Source organism: Schistocerca piceifrons, chromosome 1 (genome assembly GCF_021461385.2).
Source record: "Schistocerca piceifrons isolate TAMUIC-IGC-003096 chromosome 1, iqSchPice1.1, whole genome shotgun sequence".
NCBI lineage: Eukaryota > Metazoa > Arthropoda > Insecta > Orthoptera > Acrididae > Schistocerca > Schistocerca piceifrons.
The window spans coordinates 646,007,986-646,032,517 of NC_060138.1; the positions used below are offsets into that span (position 1 = coordinate 646,007,986).

The following is a 24,532-nucleotide window of genomic DNA, read 5'->3' on the forward strand; positions in this document are numbered from 1 at the left end:
GAAATAAACATTATAGCATTAAAGAGCTAGAATCTACATTGTTTTTGACAGAAACATTCATCTCATAAAAAAGCTCCAAAGCTAGAATAACTTTGTCACTGAATATTTTTTATACTCACTGTAGGCAGTTATTGGGATGATTTCATTGCTTTTAAAGACTATTTCATAGATTTTCCAGTTATATTAATTCATTACCTATGGTCTTCACAGCTTAATTAACTAGGAACCTCTAAAGAAATGTACTTTCTTTATGATTTGCTTACCATCATGCTTTTCTTTTATGGAAAACTAATTTTATTCAAATTGGTTTCAGTTGTCCATATAATAGCAGTTAATTATTTCTTTGTTGTTTTATTTAAGAATAATTGTTCAGTCTAAATTAAAACTATCATTACAGCTGCTCTATTGGCACTAGCAGGTAACATGCTATACAAACTAAACTATCCTATCTCTTTCTTGCAAAAATGTTTAGATTTTCTTTAAAAAGAGAGGTTGCACACAACAGGACCAACTTTGATGTTCTTCAAAAAAGTTAAAGGTCCAAGACAATACCTGAGCATAGGTTAAGGGAGAGACAATTTTTGTGACAGCAAACTTTTTGTATTCGAGAAGCGACATTTAATAGAAAGTTGTATTAGTCAAATAGAGTCCTGTTTGAAGTAATTCCAGCTCTTGTGATATCTTAAACATGGTGGGTAGGATAAAATCTTGACATGTGTCTCTCTATAAAAATGTGAATCTTTATGCAAAAAGGAAAATGTGTAATAAGTGCAAGGATGGTATAACCAAGATGAATGCATGCATAACTAGCTTAAAGTTTGTAATCAGTGCTCCAAACATGGATATTACAAAACTAAAAGAAGAAAAAAGTGAACAGAATAAAATATTTGCTAGATAGTTCAATCTGTTTATGAAAGCAACCAAAAGTGTAGTTCAACAGTGCAGTGTGTAGTTCTCTTGAACCACAAGATGCGAAAGGACAGTGTGAATAATGCAAGACAAGAAAATTTATTAATGCAAATAAATAAGAAATCAAGTATGAATGATGTCAATGAAAAGATCAGTAATGCCTATTCTCTCAAAAATAATAGAACATTGCATACTGCAGCAAATATGCATACACCTATCAGACAATAATATATTAAATGATTCTCAGTATGGATTCAGGTCAAACTTGTCAACAGTCAAAGCAGTTGAAAACCTTATCTCTTTCACACTAAGCGCATTTGAGTTAGAATTATCTGCTGAAGCCATTCAAATTGACTTGAGTAAGGCTTTCGACTCAGTTAACCACAAATTATTATTAGATAAACTGTGTTGCTATGGAATCAAACACTTGGAACTCTCACTAATTGAATCATACCTCAGCAATAGAAAACAAATAGTAAAGCATAATCACTAACAGTCACAGACCTTAAGTATAAAACGAGATGTTCCCCAGGGCTCAGTGCTTGGCCCTCTACTATTTATATTGTTTGTAAATGACTTTCCGAATAACTTACCCTGTAAATCTATCCTCTATGCTGATGACACAACATTAGCTAAGTCTGGAAAGGATATAAACATATTGAAGGAGGAAAGTGAAGAGTGTCTCAAAATATCTAATATCTGGTTTAAAGCTAATGACTTATCTATGAACCATGAAAAGACTGTCAAGATAATCTTCAGTTTATCAAACAGTAACATGGAGTTATCATCTGTTAAACTACTAGGAATACACATTGACTCAAAATTAACTTGGGATACACATACAGATTATGTATGTCAAAAGCTATCATGAGTTATCTACCTACTAGCCAAACTACACACATGTGTTACACAAGATTTATTGCTTCAGTCATACTATGCCTTCTCTCTACAATATGGCATTCTTTTATGGGGTAACTCTCCACGAGCCAAAAAAATTTTCACTAGGCAGAAGAAAGCAATTAGACGTTTTTACGGAATCACTGACAACAAAACCTCATGTAGACCTTATTTTAGAGACTTAAAAATTCTCACAGTCCCATCTCTTTACATATATTGTTGCCTATTAAACATAAAAGAAAACTTAAACCACTACACTATAAGGAAATCAGTTCATCAACACAATACTCAACAAACAAATATGATTGATATACCCTCAACCAGGCTTAAGAAAACCCAATCTAGCTATGAATACATAGGCATAAAATTATTCAACACTTTACCCATACAGGCTCAATTGGTTTCAATGGATATTTTCAAAACTAAAACCAAAGTGTGGATGAAGAAAAATACTTTCTACAGTGTAGAAGAATTTCAGAATAGTTGTAAAGATGATCTAATTTATTGATAAACTAAGGCTTACTATTATGTATAGTTATGGATGTAGAGGCAGCTAGCTATAAGCTAATAGGGTACAACACTGTCCTTTTTTTTCCATGTAAATTTTTGTTATATGAAACATAATGTACAAATAGCTATAATACTTCTGACAACATTGATTGCATGTTAATGCTGATAAATTATGGCTTACTGTTGTGTATGGATCTAGGTGTAGAGGCTGTTGTAAGCTAATAGTTTACAACATTGCTATATTTTTACTATGTAATATTTTGGTACGTAAAACATAATGTACAAATAGCTGTAACTCTTCTGACGACATCGTTTGCTTGTTAGTGCTGAAAGATGGATAAAATAAATAAATAAATAAATAAATATCCCCACATAGCTTGATGATGAAGACATGCCTTATACAACAAGACACTACTTCTGTTCTCCCATCTCCATCCACCCAAAAACCAGAACTACATAAGAAAGTAATTATTCTTGGTGACAGCAGTTCAAAGTAAGTGCACTTTTGTAGCTTACATGGCTAGGTATTTGCAGATAATAAATAAACAAGGAGGAAACACCCTCAATACCTCTTTTTTGCTGCTTCTCGTAGAATTTTTGGCTCACTGAAAATCATGGCTCACTGCAAACAATAATTTGTCTTGTTTAGCAATATGATTGAGCTTGTTCTTGAAATTTTCACACTGCTGCTATCTGTTTCATCATCATTCATTTCATTTTCTTCATCTCATATCTATTTCCACAATACTGAAGAGATCAAACTCCATATTATTACCAACATCAACAAGATTACTTCCATCTGAAACCAAACTTGAATCTGAACACTACTGCTATCCGTTATCATTCATTTTATTTTCTTCATTTCATGGATACTGCCACAATTTTGAACAAATCAAACTCCATACTATTACAAACATCAGCCAATTCACTTCCAGCCAAAACCAAATGACTTCACAGTCCAGCTGTTTATGCCATAACTTCCCAAGTATTTGAATCAACAAGTAATAAGATACAAGAAGTCACAGTTCAACTGTCTTAAAGTACATTGACCTTTTACATCCATAGAGTTTCATACACAATTAAATACTTCTTTTACAAAGAGTGTCAGATTATTACTAAAAACACATTATAGAATGGCATTTATAATTTGAAACACATTCATAATTCTGAATAACATTAGTAGTATGGAAAATGGTTATGTTTTCTGAAAATACAGTTAATATTAATTTCCATGTGTTATTTCTTTTTATGAAATATAAAATGAGGAAATTGAATTATTGGAAATATAAAATTATGACTCTGATTCAGTGGATTGTGTCATGAATTTTATGCAAGTATCATATTTTACAATATGTGACACAGATAAATGCACTGATCAGTTGTATTACAATAACACACCAAGAACTTTGCAAGCATATAAACGTGAACAAAATTCTTAACCTATATAATAAAATTGCCCAATGTCTCTTTAACAAGTGACTTTTAAAAGTAAAACTTGTTCGATATGTACTGGTGTAGAAGTTATGGTGATTAAGTGTGGTTGTGAACCCAGTTATGTAAAACAAACTGATATTTGTAGATGGCATAAGATGATTATTAGATATTTAACCAAATAATACTATATACAGTTACATTCAGCATAAAAGTTTTTCACAAAACTATTGAAAGAAGTGTTCTTTGCACTTTACATACAATGTCTAAATGTTCATTTGTCAGTATTTCTTACAGCAATTAATATCATAAAAATTACATAGCATTTTGCAATAGCACAAAGCAATATTTTACAAATGTTTATTTTCTTTTCAGTAAGTTATGGTCTTTTGAATGTAAAAAAATAGTTATCAGCTCAGTTCATACAATTTTTTTTACAGACACTGAAATTTTGTTGATATGTTTTCTCAGGATGGTTTACGTCTATCTTCAAGAGTCTTCCATTTCAGTCTTTTGAACATCTCAGTGACATTCTCTTGTGGGTCAAACAAACTTCTGATCATTCGTGCTGGTCATCTCTTCATACATTTAACATCCCATGTACAGGTGCAGGTACAGCTCCCTCACACTTGAGCAGTATTTTAGAACCTGTCACACATGTGATTTGTAAGCAATCTCCTATGTAGACTGATTGCACTTCCCCAGTATTATACCAATAAACCAAAGTCTACCACATACTTTCCACAAAAATGAGGCTATGTGACCATTTCAATCTATATCACTACAAAGTGTTACACCCAGGTACTTTTATAAGTTGACCCAGTCCAACAGTGACTCATTGATATTATAGTCATAGGATACTATCATAGGACACTACATTTTTTTCATTTTGTGAAGTCCACAATTTTACGTTTCTGAGCTTTTAGAGCAAGTTGCGAATCTCTGCACCACTTTTGAAATCTTATTAAGATCTGATTGAAAATTTAAGCAGCTTCTTTTAGACAAACTTCTTTATAGATAATTGCATCATCTATGAAAAGTTTGAGGTTACTGTTAGTATTGTCTGTAAGGTTATTAATACACTGCGTGAACAACAAGAGTCATCCCAACACACTTCCCTGGGGCACCCTTGAAGTTACTTCTACATCTGATGATGACTCCATCCAAGATAACATGCTGCATTATCCCTACCAAGAAGTCCTCAATCCAGTCGCACATGATAACCCATAGGATTTGTGTGGAAATAGTTTGAATCTTACCTTCAGGACAGCACTCAGGTTGTAGAAACCATCTTAGATCATAATAACCAGAAAACCAATTGGGTTTCAGATGCAAAAAAAGTGGAAATAGGTGTCCCGCAGGTCAGTTTTCTTGGTCTCTTATTAGTTTTGCTTTATATAAATGACATAAAGAATCCAAATATTTCTACCAAAATTATGTTGTTCACAGATGACATGAGCATAATTATAAGTGATGACAAAAAAATCATTCTCCACCACAACTGACATAGTCTTGAAGTATATACAACAGTCATCAGGTTACCTTCCACTGGGAAAGTGGGTGCACTCAGCGACTGTCATGTAATTTATATATGATAGAGTGCAGCAATCAGTTGTCCTTTTTTTCCAGGTTTTATTACACAAATCCCAATTTTGGCTAGTGCCTCGCCATTATCAATGCACTATTTTTTAATCTCGATGCAACTTGGTCTCAGCATCATAACCAGAAACTCACATCTCATCACCAGTTTTTATTTTCATGACCCAAAAGCTCTTCAAAGATTGTAAGGCAAATGTCTCTTTGGTCTTGACTCATGAGCTGTGGGATGAACTTGGTGGCAACACAATTTATTGCAAGATGCTGTGTCAGGATTCCATGACATGATGCAACTGAAATATTACATTCTTCTGCAATCTGTTGGACAGTTAGTCTTGGATTGACACCCACAATTTCGTTGATGTTCCTGACATAAACATTGTTGGTGTATGTTGAAGGGCATCCTGAACAAGGGTCATCTTAAACTTCCATCTGGCCACTTTTAAACCATGTAAACCAGTCATCACACCAAGTATTGCTTAAGCACTCATCCCTGTAGGCTTCCTGCATTATTTTTTGTGTCTCTTTAAAGGTTTTCTTGAGTTTCTTGCAAAATTACTGCAGATGCATTCCTCCTCTAACTCTGTCACTCCAAAATTTGCAAATTGTGCAACACAACATTCTACACTTACACATTAAACACAGGTACATGCTGGGATGCCAACCACATTTCACTCCAGCACACCATTGCTGTAAAATTATGAATGTTCTGGAATTTTTTGAACAGACCTCATATTTATTGACCTGTGAGCAGCTTATGATAGCTACCATATCGAACTGGGATATTGTCTATCACCTGCTCTGTGTAATACCCTGCAGAAGAATAGCATAACTCCTTAACAATATGCTGACTGACAAGACCATTTTAGGTAATAATAGGCAACACCACTACTGACTAGAAGACCCTCAACAAGGGCAATGCCTCAAGGCTCCATCCTAACTCCACTACTATTTAGCTTGTATACTGGTACTGCAGGTATGACAACCATTCAGTGCAAGAAGTTTGTGTGACAGCAACAAAGCACAAACAAATCAAGGTCTTTGAAGATATATTAACAATAGACCTAAGTAAAATGGGACAATAATTTTGTAATTGGGGTCTTCAACTGGAACCTAACAAAACTGAATTCATTTGCTTTCATCTGAGTGATATCCTATCCAACTGAAAGTTGGGCAAATTTTTCATGGGTAGCCACGTGTCTTGTAACAAATATCCATGGTATACTCTAGAGAACATTGCCACTTAAACAGCATCTAACAAAGACTACAGTTAAACTGAAGTCAAGAAATAATATTGTGCAAACATTATGTGGTATAGCATGGGGTTCAGTAGTTTCAACTGTATGATGATCTGCTCTTCGACTTGTCTACTAAGCAGCAGAGTATTGCTGTTTGGATAAACAGCAGTCACATAAAGCTGGCAGAAACACAATTAAATAAAACAATGTGGATTATTACTGGCACAATCAAGTCCACTCCAGTATTGTGGCCACCTGTCCTGAGCTGTATTCCACCATCTAAACTGAGAAGAAAGAATAATCTTCTCAGGAGAGGTAAGAAAATCTTCAACAACCAACAGCTGACAATTCCTGATTGTATGGTTGCTGTCCAAAGCAACAGACTCCGCTCCAGACATCCTCCATTGAGAACAAGAGTGGTATAATAATACTCCACTAGCACCCCAGACATTTCTCCATGGCAACAATAAACTATGGAGGCTTGATCTGTCCCAGAAGATATGGGCTACATTTAGCAGGTTCTGGATAAACTATGGGAGAGTGGTGAGCCACTATACAGATGGGGAATGACTACCACTGCAGAATGCACCTGTGTCTTTCTAAGACACACACTGCCATAGACATTGTGGTAGAGTGGCCCTAAACTTTGTACCCTGGAAACCCCTCTGACTTCTTGGACACTATACCAACTATGATAAATTAAGTAAATAACATGTTTGTAAATTTCCAAATTACATACATATTGTATTTGTATTTCTGAATTGGTGTGTAACTGCCATACAATTTATAATGATAATAATAATAATAATAATAATAATAATAGATGCAGAGGTGACATATCCAGCTAAAACTAAACAAAGGTCGCTACACTACGCATACATTGATTACCAAAAAGCTTTTGATAATGTACCCCACTCATGGTTACTACAAATATTGTAAATATACAAAGTAGATCCTAAATTGATACAGTTCCTAAACATAGTAATGAAAAACTGGAAAACCACACTTAATATCCAAACAAATTCAAATAATATCACATCACATCCAATACGGATTAAGCGTGGAATATACCAAGGAGACTCATTAAGTCCTTTATGGTTCTGCCTTGCTCTGAACCAACTATCCAACATGCTAAATAATACAAATTATGGATATAATATTACTGGAACATACCAACACAAAATCACCGATTTCGTATACATGGATGATGTAAAACTACTGGCATCAACAACTCAACCAATTACTAAAGATAACAGAAGTATTCAGCAATGATATAAATATGGCTTTTGGAACAGACAAATGTAAGAAAAATAGCATAGTCAAGGGAAAACACACTAAACAAGAAGTTTACACATTGGATAACCACAGTGACTGCATAGAAGCATTGGAAAAAACAGATGCCTATAAATACCTAGGATACAGACAAAAAACAGGAATAGATAATACAAATATTAAAGAAGAACTAAAAGAAAAAATATAGACAAAGACTAACAAAAATACTGAAAACAGAATTGACAGCAAGAAACAAGACAAAAGCTGTAAATAATTATGCTATACCAATATTGACCTACTCATTTGGAGTAGTGAAATGGAGTAACACAGACCTAGAAGCACTCAATACACTTACACGGTCATTATGCCACAAATATAGAATACATCACATACATTCAGCAACAGAAAGATTCACATTAAGCAGAAAGGAAGGAGGATGGGGATTTATTGACATAAAAAACCTACATTATGGACAGGTAGACAATATAAGAAAATTCTTCATAGAACGAGCAGAAACTAGCAAAATACACAAAGCAATCACTCATATAAATACATCGGCTACACCATTGCAATTTCATAACCACTTCTACAACCCTTTAGATCACATAACGTCAACAGATACAAAGAAAGTAAATTGGAAAAAGAAAACACTACATGCCAAGCACCCGTATCATCTAACACAGCCACACATCGATCAAGACGCATCCAACACATGGCTAAGAAAAGGCAATATATACAGTGAGATGGAAGGATTCATGATTGCAATACAGGATCAAACAATAAGCACCAGATATTACAGCAAGCATATTATTAAAGATCCCAATACAACAGCAGATAAATGCAGACTTTGCAAACAACAAATAGAAACAGTAGATCACATCACAAGCGGATGTACAATACTAGCAAATACAGAATACACCAGAAGACATGACAATGTAGCAAAAATAATACATCAACAACTTGCCATACAACATAAACTAATAAAACAACACATTCCCATATACAAGTATGCACCACAAAGTGTACTGGAGAATGATGAATACGAATTATACTACAACAGAACCATTATAACAGATAAAACAACACCACATAACAAACCTGACATCATACTCACCAATAAAAAGAAGAAATTAACACAATTAATCGGAATATCCATACCCAATACAAAAAATATTCAGAAGAAAGCAGGAGAAAAAATTGAAAAATACATCCAACTGGCTGAGGAAGTCAAGGACATGTGACATCAGGATAAATTTGACATTATACCAATTACATTATCCACCACAGGAGTCATACCACACAATATCCACCAGTACATCAATGCAATACAGCTACATCCAAACATATATACACAACTACAGAAATCTGTAATTATTGATACATGTTCAATTACCCGAAAGTTCCTAAATGCAATGTAACATATACCGTACAGTTAAAAGGAAGTCACACTTGATCAAGGTCCACGTCACTTTCCATTTTGAACCAGACATAACATCTGAGAAAGGAAAGAAAGAAATAATAATAATAATAATAATAATAATAATAATAATGAGTCAGGAAAGGTCCTCCAAGGCCAAGAAAAGCTCATCAGGTCAGGTCAAATGTCAAAGCCATGCTGATAGTTTTCTTTGAATTTGAAGGATTACTTCATCATGAATTCATCACACAGGGACAAACTGATAACTGAAGGTACTATAAGGATGTGTTGCAACTCCAGTGAGGATATGTGAGAAGGAAATGGCCTGAAATGTGGCTCTTACATCATAATAACACACCTGCACATTCATCCCTGTTGGTGCTTGACTATTCCACAGAAACAAAATCATTGCCCTGCCTCATCCTCAGTACTCTCCAGACCTGGCCCCTGTGGACTTCTTTTTTTGCTTCCAGAGTTGAAAACTCTGTTGAAAGAAGATCTGCAATGATAGAGGAGATAAAAGAGAATTTGCAGATGGTACTTTGCAGGATCCAGCAAGAGATGTACCAAGACTGCTTCCAGAAGTGGACACAGCGTGGTAGCAGTGTACCAGTTATGAAGGAAGTATTTCAAAGGACTAAAAAATAAGTATAGAAAAATTTTGTGGACAAAGCACCAGAATTTTTTCAACAGGCCTCATACAGCAGAATAAGGTCCTCACTGAGATCTGGTACAATTATACATTCACATGTAAAAGTCACTCCTTCAATAGTACAAGTCAATAAAGTTTTATTTATTTGTTTATTTATTTTTGACTACCTTACTGTGTCTTCTTTTTGTACCTTTTATTTTTACACTAACTGCAGGCAACACAGTATAATTCTTTTCATGACTCAGTTTTTAATTTAATGCTTCTGATATTCTGTATGAATTTTACAAAAATAATATTGTTTTTTTGCTTATCTGTGTTAGTTTCATCTTTGACCTCTTTGAAATCATTACTGAGACTAGATTCTATATCATTTTTTATTCTACACTTTTAATACTTTTTCCCAATTAATTAACCTCACTGTATATTGTTTGAATGTACTGACTGAAACATGAAACTTTTGTGTTGGAGTGTTTTACAATTTGTAAACTTTCTTCAATAATTTCCTCAGTTTTATCCTTAGTTGCTTGTTGCAAATTTAAAACAACTGATTTTGAGTGTTCCTTGTTTCTTTGATCCAAAATTTGTATTAATTTTTTTAATTCTAAATATCCCTCTTCAAATGATTCATTCTCATCTTTAATTGTTACATCTAAATCCCTTATGTCCAGCACCTCTTCAGTCCTCCCTCGCCGAGTTTTTAGTTCAGTTCTAGTTTTTATCTTCAGCTCTAAAATTGTCATCTTGGCTAAACTTGTCACATGTCTCAATTAAATAAAACACTTAATTTTTTTTACTTATGTTGGTGTGTCCATGTATGCTGCTGTTGTTGGTCAGGTCAGTTCCATTTTTGTGCTTGATAATTATCATCCACCACTTCTAACTCTTAAATGACTATCAGTCCATAATTTTTGCATTTGTGCTGCTTCCCATGTAAATTCACAAATAATTTCTGTTTCTTGATCTGCAAAACATAAATAAGCAGCAGTATCCAAATACTGCTTTTAATAGATTCAGGACTGAGCACCCAGAATGGAGCCCCTCCCTGTACCATCACATAAAACAATGAAGAATAAAAGCTCTAAGCAATTTTACTTTTTTAGCTTGCATCACTCAGTATGTACAAATAATAAATAAGTCAGGAGGCAGTCACTCAATACCTACTCCTTGCTGTTCCTTGTAAAATGTTTGACTCATTGAAAATCACAGCTTGCTGAAAACAATAATTGTCACATCTAAAATATTATTTGTCTTTTTCTTGAAATTTGAACACTGTTGGTATCTGTTTCTTCATCATTCATTATATTTTCTTCATTTTGTGTATATTTATACAGTACTGTGCAAATAAAATTCTACACTACTACAAGCATCAACCAGCACACTTACAGCTAAAACCAAATGACTTCAGAGTCCAATTGCTCACACTATTCCCTCCCAAGTACTTGAATCAATAAGTAATAAGGTTCAAGAAGTCACAGTTCAGTGATCTTAAAGTACATTGACATATTGCATCCAAATAGTTTTATACAAAATTAAATACATATTTACAAATATTATCAGACTATTACGAAAAGCACTGATAATTTCAAATATGATTATAATTCTGAATGAAATTAGTAGCATGAAAAATAATTATGTTTTCTGAAAATAAAGCTTATGCTGATTTCCATGTTTTATTTGTTTTTACAAAAAAATATAAGATGAATTTGAACTGTCAGAAATAAAATAAAATTATATGTCTGAGGACGTTTTAGCGCTCTGTGAGAGTGGAACCAAGATTATCTTTGCTGCTGTACTTATCTTCTACATGTGCGATTACATTGAGTGCACAAGGCTCACATACATCTAGTTTGCATGGTTGATCACTGCTCTAATGGTTCTTTTCTCTTTTTTGAATCATGTGCCATTGAACAGTTTGTAAATAATTCTCCTTTGTTAATTGTAGTAATATATAGGACATCTTCAGGGGATCTTGGCCTCTTTTTGAAACAGCTCAACTCAGTATAAATTTTTTAACACACAGGTGTGGGAAAACAGACCTGGTAAATTTTATGTACACCTTAACCTCATCCCAGCAGTCAATTTTCTTAACTACAAATTCAAGCATCCTTGTCAAAAGCAATTTTGTAGAGCATTGGAAAGGGGACACAATCACAATTATTAAACTATTTATGTTCTCTCTGACCAAGATGGTCAGAGACTTATTATTAATACTATCAATATTTGTCAGGATAAAACTCAGTCACAATGAAAGGTAGTGACACATATAAATGAAGAAATGATTAAATCCTGTAAACTGGAGATACATCAATTGTGAGATAGATTTCGGTTCCAAATATGATCCCTTCAGCAATGAAATGGCAGCAGTATTTGAAGATTTCTTTCCAAATAAAGTTTACAGAAATCAACTTTAAGGAACCAATGAAAAGCCTTGGATCTCATGATGTATTGATGTATAAGGGTATCTTAAAAAGAGAAAAGGGGGGGGGGGGGGGGTGCAGAAGAGGGAGAATCGTATATTGCATCAAAAAATTCAGGCTACCCTACTCAATCAAAAATTACTCAGTGTACTGTAATATATATTAAAAAAATCAGACAGTCAAAAAGTTTATAATTTAGCCCCAAAACCAAAAATTCTGTAAGAAAATCGAAGTAGTCTGGGACATAATAACGAATAAGACAGGTGCCAACAGTACAGTAAAACCAAAGACATCATTTTAAATATTAAACATGTAAACAGGCAAGAGATAATGGTAAAACTCTTCTGTAACAATTTCTTAAGTGCAGCTGAGCAAATAGATTGCACTGGCTCTTTAGAAAGTTACATTTAAATACTGAAACACCATTTTCCTAATAAGTGAGATAAGCATATGCTCCATAACTAGAAATGGGGTAAAGAAAACCATTGCCTCTTTAAAAAACAAAGGATAATTAGGTATAGATAATATTTTTAGTAAACGTCTAAAATTTTATTCAGATCAGTGGTGCAAAATTTTGACCCACATATTTAACATTTTTATGTATCCGGGTGTCTTTGCAGATGGAATGAAGCTTGCTGTAATGAAACATCTCCACAGAAAGAGAGATACAACACATCACAAATTGTTGTCCCATCTCTCTCTTGATCACATTCATGAAAGTACTCAAGAAAGTAGTGTATTCCAGAATTGTGAGGCACCACAAAAACTTTGACATAATCAGTGAAAGACTAATTGGTTTCCAGAAAGCTATGCTCACAACAGAAGCTGTAATTTCGGTCATAAATGATATACTGGAATCATGCAATAAAAAAATTAATCCAGTTGGAACATTTTATGATCTCTCTAAGGGTTTTGTCTGTGTAAGTTATAAAATACATTTCAACAAATCATGCCACTATGGCATGAGAGGGGCAGTAGCAAACTGTCTAAACTCCTACCCCAAGAGAGGAAGCAGAAGGGAGTTTTGAATGAGAGGAACAAATGAGCTTTATAGCGGTAGAGTGTGATTGAGGTGCTGTACTCCGTGGAGTCCCCAAGAGATCTTTCCTTGGTCTGCTGCTGTTTCTAATACACAGCAAATAAATGACTTAGCTTTGTCATATAAAGCATGTATGTTCACTGTGTGTGACAACATTAAAACAAGAAACATCAACAATAAAGAACAAACAGTCCACTGTTTGACACTGATGTCAAAAAAAAAAAAAAAAAAACCTTTCAGACACATTTATTATCTATCTTTTGGTTGCATTATTTTTTAAGAAGGGCAGTTTCAGTTCAACATGAGCCGTCTTCAGATCTATAAACAACAGTAAAATAACTAATAAGCAAATACTCTACAAAAATACAAAATGTTATCATACTGTGCCATAATCCAACATCAAATACACCATGCTACATCACATAATAAAATAGTGTGATGCAGTATCTAAGTTTTGAAGGTAGGCACAATGATTACTTTTCTAATCAATACAATCAGGTATATTCTGGCATGTCTGATTTTTGATTATGGCATGTTATGATATGGTAACATTTTGTATTTTTGTAAAGTATCTGCAGATTAGTTATTTTAGTGTTGTCTACAGATCTCAGTATGATTCGCATTCCAGCAAAACCAGTCATTTTAAAATGTTAATGCAATCAAGACAGATAATAAATCTGTTTTATAACCTGTAATTGCAGATTTTTTTCTCCAGGGACATTCAGATGTCAAATTTTGATATCTTTCAGGACTTATAACCTGTTTCAAAGTAAGCTCCAATCACAAATTCCCATAGGAGATACCTACTGTACATGGCAGTCAGCAAATACAAAGGATACATTGCACTAAACTCTTGAGCCTCCAAATACATAGCAGTGTTAGCTGGGACCAATGCATCCTCCAAACCATAGAAAGTTTATCCTCTGCTATTTTTGCCATTAGGACAATCTCACATATCAGACGCATCCATGTCACAAAGTTCACTTATTTTGGGTTCTTCCACTCTATTATGTACTACAGAATTATTTTCTAAGGCAATTAACCTACATCAAAGACAGTTTTCTTTCTGCAGGAGAAGATTGTCCAAATTATGTGCAGAGTATGCCATAAGAACTTCCTGTCGCAGTCCCTTTAAGGAACTTACTACAACTTCCAAATATTTTTATTCCATTATGGGCTTCACAGCTGATAATCCTGTGTACTATGAAACCAATCAAATGTACCATGATCACAGTACAAGAAGAAAGGCTGACCTCCACTCTGATCTCAAGAATCTAAGTTGGTTACAGAATTATGTACAGTAGTCCATTTATTCCAGTATTAAAATATTTAATTGCCAGATAACATCAAAGACCTATGTAGTTACAGTACATCATTTAAAAATAAATTGAAGATACATTTACTTGAAACTTTTTATTCATTAAATGAATTTTTAACAGAGATATATAGATTTATTTCACATATATTTTTACTAATTGTTTGTTGTGTATTGTACAACATGTGCTGATACATGCATACCTTTTTTCACTTTTCTTCTGTTGCGACCTAGTTTTATGTTTTTGTTTTTCCTGTAACTTCTTTTTAATCAGCTGTGCTGTGTTCTTTGTTATGTAAGTTTATGTATGTTTTTTATCTTGTTCTCCATCCTAGCATCACATACACATAAAAAGATCTATGAGATATTTCCACAGATACATAAGTAAATGAGAAACTTGAGAGACTAACCAAGTAAGGTGAAGTAAAAACATTGCCAAATCCTTTGTAAGGCTTCAGCTGGAGTACTGCAATTCTGAATGCGACTCATACCAATTGTAAGTGATTTCAGACATGGAGTGCATACAAAGAAGGACTGTAGTAGCTTTCTAGGAAAATATTGAGCTATGCAGAAATGGTACTGCTATTATAAAGGAGCTGAAGTGGAACTCATAATGAAAGCCAGAGAAAAACTCATCTCCATGGCCAAGGTCACTAATGCACACTTGTGTGGTGGTGTTTGACCTGCGTGTAAGCCAGTTCAAATCCTGGTGGTGGAAAACATTTTCACTGTCAGTATTTGACTGGCAAGGGGGGCATGTGACACTGTTGATGCTGATCCACCCACTAGATGGTTACAATAAGCTTGGGGGCCCTATTGGTGCTATCATTATCTAACACAAACATTACACTACATTCCACACACACACACACACACACACACACACACACACACACAAAGAGAGAGAGAGAGAGAGAGAGAGAGAGAGAGAGAGAGAGAGAGAGAGGACATACATGTAGTATTACAAATATTTTAGTGGAACATGTTGTAAATAATAAATGATTAAAAAAGCCAGAGAAAAATTCAGAGATTAGGTAATATGTATACGGATCTTGCAGCTTTCACTTTCTGGTCTTGTGTTAAAAATAAGTTTAACATTGGAAACAGAAGTAAAGCAGTTTATTGAAAGATGTCTTACATCCCTGGCTTGAGGAAGTACAGCAGTTGAGGAAAAGACTGAAACTGTGTATTCTGAGAGAGTACATGAAGTTCAGTGATTACATGTGTAAATATAATCTGCATAACTAAAAATATGCGTTGCTGCAGAAACATGAAAGCTTCATTGAAATTTAATGTGTTAGTAATAACAAAAAACCAATATCTATCATATTTTCTTGTTGGATCTGTCTGATGCTGATGCAATAAAAGTGACACTAAATTGATAATTGCCTATGCACTTAACTGTGAAACTTTGTAAAGAATTTGTTTGTTTCATGCTAAACTGATAGGATATGGAAGGATATGAGTCTGAATGACAGCTTAAGTGAAGTTGAGAGAGCAAAGCTAGCTGTTTGGGATTACCCAGTGAGTGATAAATACACAAAAATCCTGCAAGCCATGACTGAGGCTGGATTTCCAGCCAACATGGAGGAAGCATTAGAAAGAGTAAGGGCTTCAAAATCATCAAGTGAAGGGTTTGCTTTCATAGGTAAGTTACATCTAAATACTGCATCTTCATACTGGTAAGCAAATAAGTATGGTAATAAGTGATACATGACAATTGATTGTCTCATGAACAAAACTCTAGCAGAGAAAATGATGACTTCAGAGTTCCTCACGATGTAGAATTTGAAATTTATAACTTTTATTTTATACTGTAAATGATTCACTTTCCATATAAACGTAGTCTCCTCACATAATGTCATTTAAAACTGCAACTCATGCTGCTATTGCTCAAGATATTTTGTCTGGGGCTACAGGAAAAATACAAGAAAAAGAACAAGTTACTAAAACTCCATCGTCTATGCATCAATGACTAGCTATTTTTAACATTAACTATTTTTTTTAAATTATCTAGTGTTTCAGTGGATTTCTCTGTGTTTCTTCATGTTTGTGCTTGTCTACTTTGTGGTTGTTCCTGTATCTTACATTTCATAAATAACTTTTTTTATGAATCTGTCACCATATTTTCCATATTTTTGCTCTTTGATCTGTGAATTAATCTGCACCACAATCCTGTGTAATCAGTTTTGTATAAAGAATTCTTCTACTTTATGTTTAGGATGTTACTGTCTGAGAGAAATCTCATATGTTTAAGGCTACACTTCCTTTTATAACTGGTTGTGTGATTCTTTAAAGGAAGATTCTAACTCCCAAGTATAAGACAGCTTCAGACATCTGAGTCCTTTACAAACGAGTTTATGTGCTAAATATTTGCAAGAAAAGGTTTAGAAAAGGTTTGAAATTGTGTTTAAAGTTCGTTATAATTCACTAAGTATTCTCATTATCGAACGCTGGATGAGTAAGTTCTGGGTAGTTCCACTCTTTTTAAGCAAAAGCTAGTTTTTTTACCCCATCTCAGTGTTTTATGTCATATCTCCTGGACTGTGTGGTGTACAATGATATAATTTTGTAGGTACATTCAGCGGTATTTTTGGATACTATCTCCCAAATATGTTGTGAATAGTGTTATCAGTGTAGAAATAATAAATTAAAACATCAGCCTGATGCTGAAGTTCTACTGTATGAACCGTGAAAGTGTAATAACTGTTAAACTTTCCCTTTCACCATTTTATGGAGAGTTTGTAGTGATCCAGCTACACACAGCTAACAAAATTGAGACCTAACCTGCTATGTTATCTAGTTCAGTTTTGAATCAAGCCATGTGTAGTGATTATGTCACAGCCTTGCCACCAATTTTTTTTCAAATTACCGTAAAACACTGAATCAATCCTGCTCGTTGCAAATCTGATGTGGGGGGGGGGGGGGGGGGGGGGGAGGGAATAGGACATTTACTTCCCAGTGAACACACAGAGCTCAGTCTGACACTTGCCTCTGCGTGTGTTGCACCAATCATGTGTAAGCAGGTCTGCTGTCATTGACTGTTGCATTTAGCTATGCATGAGTGATTTATTATGTCCCTCATGCACAACAGTGAAGTAACATAGTTCAGTAGAGGGTTTTAATGTTATTTTTATTGCAGAATTACAGTCTGTTCATTGATCACAAGAATAACATGACTGCGAACTAGCCACTGTTGGCAGTAACAAGCACACCCATAATAAACAGTTTTTATACATCTGTGGCATAATTAATAGTTCATGCACATGGTAGTCAGCAATGGCGTGAATATGCATTGAAATTATAAAATATTTAAAATGCACATGGCACAGACACAGTTCTTTTCAGAACACCGTAACTACAATGTCATCTGTCCATAGCTTATATTGTCATGGTTATGCGACACTGTTCATTTGGTGGTTTTACACAGTCTGTTTTATACAGTCTGTCCATTTTAAACCTTTTTACATTCTGTTACAGGAAGGAGCAGAAATGTATCTCATCATTAATCAGTTTCATTTGCACCAATTGTTTCACAACACAACATGATCAGCATGCTTTTGACTTCCTTCCACCATTTCAGTTCAAACATTAGTGCAACACATGCTCTACTGACAATGTTAAACCCTCACAATCAATATTCTGATCACTCTTGCTCTGCTTGTACAGTATCTTAGTAAACATGTAACTTTACAAACCAAAATTAAAGGAATAAATGAAAAACAAAGAATCATAATATTTACATATTCAGTAAACAAGAAAACCTAATTACTAATGGAAAAAAACCATCTTATATAGTTTGCAACTAGTGATGTCTTCACATGTGTCAGTATGGAGTTTCTTAAAGACTTGAAATTATGTGTAACGCTTGTTGAAGTTGTTAACTGCTCTCATTCTCTACCACTAGATGAAACATAGTCGATGTATTTGTGTGCTGTGAGTTATGCTGCCTCAAGACATATATGCAGTTTCTAACTGTAATACTTGTCTTATCATGTTAAATCTTAAACATGATTATTCTTGTTATTGAGTAGATTATGAGAGAATTTTAATTTAGTAATTTTGGTCAATAATTACATGAAATATTGAAAACCAAGATTTTGTCGCCCCTGGAAGGTGTTAGATAGACAACCTGCGACTGGTGCTCGGTGACCATGCACAGGTTTTCTTGTGTGCTGTGAGTTATGCTGCCTCAAGACATATATGCAGTTTCTAACTGTAATACTTGTCTTATCATGTTAAATCTTAAAACATGATTATTCTTATTATTGAGTAGATTATGAGAGAATTTTAATTTAGTAATTTTGGTCAATAATTACATGAAATATTGAAAACCAAGATTTTGTCGCCCCTGGAAGGTGTTAGATAGACAACCTGCGACTGGTGCTCGGTGACCATGCACAGGTTTTCTTGAGTAATAATATAGATTTTTTCTTGTGAGTGTATTCCAGATCATGCAGTTCATGTTACAGTGATTGTTTTCACTTGAATACTTTTCATAGGCTTCATCAGCATCAGCTGTTCTGTCTTCAGTACATACTAGACATATTATTCATAATGCCAAAAGGAATTGAGTGAGAGACTACACTGAAATGTCTCCTGTTGTTCTTTGCAATAATTTATCCTTAAACCTGTCCTTTATCATCATGACTACCATCGCTCCCCAGTTACTTATACGTAACCCCTTTACAAGCCAGCTTTCATTGTTCTTGCAATGTTCTTATTGATTCACAGTTGAAGTACAACACATATTTATATTTGATTTGATATGAGTTATTTCATCTCACAACATACAATATTCAGATTATGTGATCTGTTGTACTGGATACATGTCAATAAATAATTTTAGGGATTTAGTTTACAGACTTAAAAATAATAACAAGTACAGGTATCAAACAATTTTTAGCAGTACAATACTTTTACATTTTTGTACTATTTTTATTTCATTTTATTTAATTTATATAGAGTTGTTGGTTGCCCTGTTTAAATTATCACCTTATCATTCATAAACTCCTCCACTGAATAATAACATTTTTCCACTAAGAGTTCATGTAATTTTTTTCTTTAGATGCCCAATTTCCATGCTCAGAATATTGTAACCCTTTAATTTATTGTATATTTTCATGCTCATGTATTGAGGAGTTATAGAATATAGCATTAATCAGTGTGGAGGGAGCATAAAATTTTGTTTTGGCCTAGTTGTGTCAGTGTGTTTGAAGTGAAATTCTTTGGAAAGTTCAGGTTTACTGTATAGGAAATTAGAATTTCAAAAATGTATAGTGAGGGGACAGATAATATATTTAGTTTTTTAAACAATGGGCAACATGAGGTTCTCGAATGTGCGGCACACATCTTCCTAATGATTTTGAAGTTTTAGTATCCGTACCATATAACTTGAATTACCCCAAAAAATTATGCCATACCTGATGACAGATTCAAAGTAACTATGGTACACAATTTTTCAGCTGTCCATGTCTATTACATCATGTATCATTGCCATGGAAAAAGAGAGGCTGTATAGTTTGGTACCTAAATATTCTGAGTGTGCCTGCCAGCTTAAGTTTTCATCCAAGTTTAGTCCTAAGAATTTCACTGCGTTTGCTGGTTCTATCTTCACATTTTCATGTAGGACATAGATCTCACTTGGTTTAGATTGTTTTGTTTTAAATTTCTGCAGAGCTCTTTTTATTTTTTTTTCATTATTTTTTTCTTCCAATCAGCACTGAAGTGTCATCTGCAAATAGGACTGACCTTGCTTTGATGTTCAAGGATAAATCATTAATATAGAACAGGAAAGAATTGGTCCCAAAACTGAGCCTTGGGGAACACCTACTTTCCCATTTCGATGAGTAATTTGCGGAGTTAGATCTTAATTTATAGAGCAGCACAGAGTGATTCACTGAATCAAATGCTTTACTTAGGTAACAGAATATACCTGCAACTTTGCTGCTGTTATCCAGTGAGGAGCTAATTCTTTCAACAAATGTGTTTATTGCATCTAAGGTACTTTTTCCTTTTTGGAACCCAAATTGATTTTTATCAATGATATTAAATTTTGAGGTAAAATTTAATATCTGTGTTGCAGCAAGCTTTTCAAATAACTTAGAGAAAATTAACAGGATAGAAACAGGTTGGTAATTTCCCATTTCTTCTTTTGGGTCTCTTTTGTGAACTGGTCTTACTTTGGCATACTTCAGTAACTCTGTGAATCATCCTTGCTCAAACGATTGATTAATTATTTCTGTCAGAGGATGTGATATTATTTTAAACACCATTTTAATTACTTTGGTTGGTATACCATACCATCCTGCGGAATTTTTGTTTTGCAGGGATAGTATAACATCTTCTACATCTTTCGGTGTAACATTTGTAAATACAGGAAGCTGTTCAGAATTTTGAGTAAGGCCAAAGAACTGCACATTATCCTTATAAGTAGACACATTTACATTAGATTTAGCTACATTTATAAAAAAAAATTATTGAAGCAGTTTGATATTTGAACAGGATAACATCCTCGTCTTTGATTTTTTAAATTTCCTGGCTGTTATTGAACAGATATTCTAGTATTACAAATACAGTATAACCCTGATTTTCTGTGATCTTGATTTAGTGTAAACCTGCATTTGACAGTAGAAATTTCAACTCCTGAAAATTATTCCTTAAGTGCAATGCAATTTTATATTCGATTTAACATAATTGGCATTATGGCAAAACCTGCATTTAGCATTAGGAATATTAGATACTGAAAACAATATAATAGTGGATTTTGCAGCTCGAATGCAAGCCACACTTTTTTTCCAGTTTTCGGAATGCAAAAAACCACCTGCAGTTAACATTTGGGTGCAAAGCCTAAGAAGTTCCAAAAAATGCTGCTAATTGCTGCCATAAGTGCTTGCAGCCTTTATTGCAGCTTTTTGTTGCTAGAAGCCACCAAAGAAGCCATTGTGTTAGTTTCAAGTAATGAATGTTAAGGTATTTTTTATCATGGGCGAATTTAGCAATTTTTCAAATATTCATAGCAATTAAATGAAACTCTTTACATATACACCATCAAAACGGACGTTTTGAAGAAACTTGACAAGCTTGGCTTTTCATTTTGACAACTCCAGCTAAAGAGAGCAGTGCTTGCAAAAACGTTCGTTAGAGTCTGCTTTTGAAGTTCGGTAAGACACGGAGACTGCAAAAGTAACAACTTTCAGCTTGATCCAGCAACAGAAAAGCATTTTATGGACCAAACTGTGGCCGCCACTATGAGTTGGAAGTTGTAGTGAACGATTTTGCGAGGAATCAGTGACAGTGCTTACCTGTAACTGCAGAAAAAATTCAAGAAAAATACGGGGAAGAACTCTTCACATTTCAGCGCTATATGAAATTCATGCTGGCTGTACAGCCAATGGCCATAAACTGCCACCAGTCATTTCACATGGAAGACTTTACCGAAGTCCAAAGTGTTTCCTACAGATGTTATTGTACATGCTACCAAAATTGGCTGGTTCATGGAGGACATGGTTTTGGAGTGGATCAGACCTAGTACCTTGCTAGGTTTGCCATGTAGGCTTGTGTTAGGTTAGCACGCAAGTCACTGTACACCAGCTGTGATAAAAAAATTAGTGGAGGGTAGAACAGACTTAGTTGTAATTCCAGAATGGATGATGTCCATTCTGCATCTGTTAGATGTTAGTTTAAACAAACCTTTTATGGACAAGCAGAAATATACAGTATGTATACACAGTGCCTAACGAAAGAAGATAGGCAATTAATGCCTACAGGACATGTTAAGTGTGCAAGCTTTTCTCAAGTGTGTGTGTGCATTAGTCAATCTTGGAAATGTCTCCCAAGTGAAATTCTTCATCACACATTTAAAAAATACTGTATTTCTAATGCATCTGATGGCACTGAGGATGATGCTTTTTATGAAAGTATCAACAACGAGTCGCTAGCATTAATAATAAAACATGAAAAATCATGACTGTGTTCCAGTATGCAGTGCAGCGAGCTCGCCTGCAATGTCACAGCTCACATGCGTGTAGGTCTGGAATACTGTATTCGATAGATATCATGAATTTTCACTGTTGTCAGTGTTTTGCAATGTAATTGTAATTTTAAGTGTCCCAAATCCCTGAGAGGTAGGGCCACTTAACGCTCTATCCATCATATTATGAGCCATATCTTTCACTTTTAAGTGCAGCTTGAAATCGGGGCAATTTCTGGTGTGTGGCTTGCATTCGAGGTCAGCTTGCAGTCGGATAAATATGATAACTACAGTACTTGCGGCGGCTTCTAGCAGGATTTTTCAGAACTTTCGTAGGCTTTGCCTCCAAATGCAAGCATCGTGTAATACAGGCTTTAAGAACCTATGAATACCAGCATTTATATTAGATACGATAGATCATTTTCCATATCGATTCCTTGTTACATGCATGAGCAAGCTCGAACTTAGCCGACCGTGGCTGAAGACTAACAATGTACAGCGTGCTAATACCCACATTGCTTTGCATGCTTGCATGCGGCCGAGCTCTGTCCAGGTCTGTACGTTCGTAGCAGCATTACAGTATAGCATCAGTTTATGCAAGTTTGCAGCAGTTTGTGCGTTACTGTGTACTGCATGGAGAATCTGGCTGTATATCAGTTTGCTCACTCACATCAGATATTGAGGAAATCTGCGAAGATGGAGTAAAGCAGAATGATGAAGATATCGAAGAAGAAGATGATGTTAGGAATGAAGAAATGCAAACACCATCATTCAGTGAAGCTACTGCCAACATAGACATTGCGCGGAGATTTGTCACAGCATTTAAAGTGGATAACCCTGTTATAGACAGAGTAAATCAATTGGAGATGGACATTTTGAACCTAAAATCCAACAGTGCTAAAAAGCAGACTACCAACTTTGATTACAGGTATTTCAAAAAATGAGGCACTGTAAAAGTTGTGTAAATGTGTGTTGTATATAGGAAAAGGAACTAAATTCACTATGTTACTGTAATTGTGTAAGTATTTTGTGGATGTTTTAATTTTGTAGTGTGCTGGGAAAATATGATCTTTGACTACTGGATTAGTGCTACAAAAAAATTTGTAATTACAGTATAGCGTATAGGGTAGGTATCTCCTTGTTTTATTGTTGTTATTGTGTAAATTATGTGTGTTGTTGCAATTCATGTCAATACAGGCAAAGAGTTCTGGAAAAGGTTTGCTTTCTATCGAAACCTTGATTTAAGGTAAACCCCCATCTAAGGTTAAAAAATTCTGGTCCCTAGAAAAACATTTTAAAAAAATAGGTGTTCTGCTGTAAAACCATAGGGCCAGGCTTACACTAGCTTCACAGAGATAATTGATGTGCTACAAGTACTGGGGCAATCATTTCAGTGAAATAATTACAGTAAAAATGCATATACACACACATTGCCGCAATGAAAACAACAGCATCTGTATAAAACACTTATATCAACATTTGAGAAATTGTTATCTTCATTCTTAATAATACTCCTTCCAACATCGAATGATTTATTGCATATGTATAAAAACAGGTTACAATTCTTGATATACAGCACAATAATAAATTCTTCTGAATACATAATTCATTAACAAAATTATTAAATCACAAATAAATTGTTTGCGTAATGCTATTTACAATTTTTTAAGCACTTCTTATTCTGCATGTAAGTATGGTATTCCTCTGGAGTGTAAAATGGATTTTGTAACAGAAATTTCTTTAGCTGAAATTTAAGCTTCATTGTGGGTAGGGTTGTAACTTTTCTGGACAGTGGATTGTGGACCCTTTTCATAGAGTGCTGTTCTATGGCAGATGATGTAAAAATTTTCTTCATTTGTATTGTACT

The 24,532-nt window shown here is 34.4% G+C and overlaps 1 protein-coding gene across 1 annotated transcript in view; it reads left to right on the plus strand.

Annotated features, from left to right (window-relative positions):
- LOC124792201 (ionotropic receptor 25a) overlaps positions 1–24,532 on the plus strand; it is a 436,300-nt gene that overhangs the window by 295,372 nt on the left and 116,396 nt on the right. Inside the window, exon 14 of the mRNA XM_047257921.1 lies at positions 16,142–16,341. Within this exon, the coding sequence (XP_047113877.1) occupies positions 16,142–16,341 (200 nt within the window). The remainder of the gene's footprint in view (positions 1–16,141; positions 16,342–24,532) is intronic.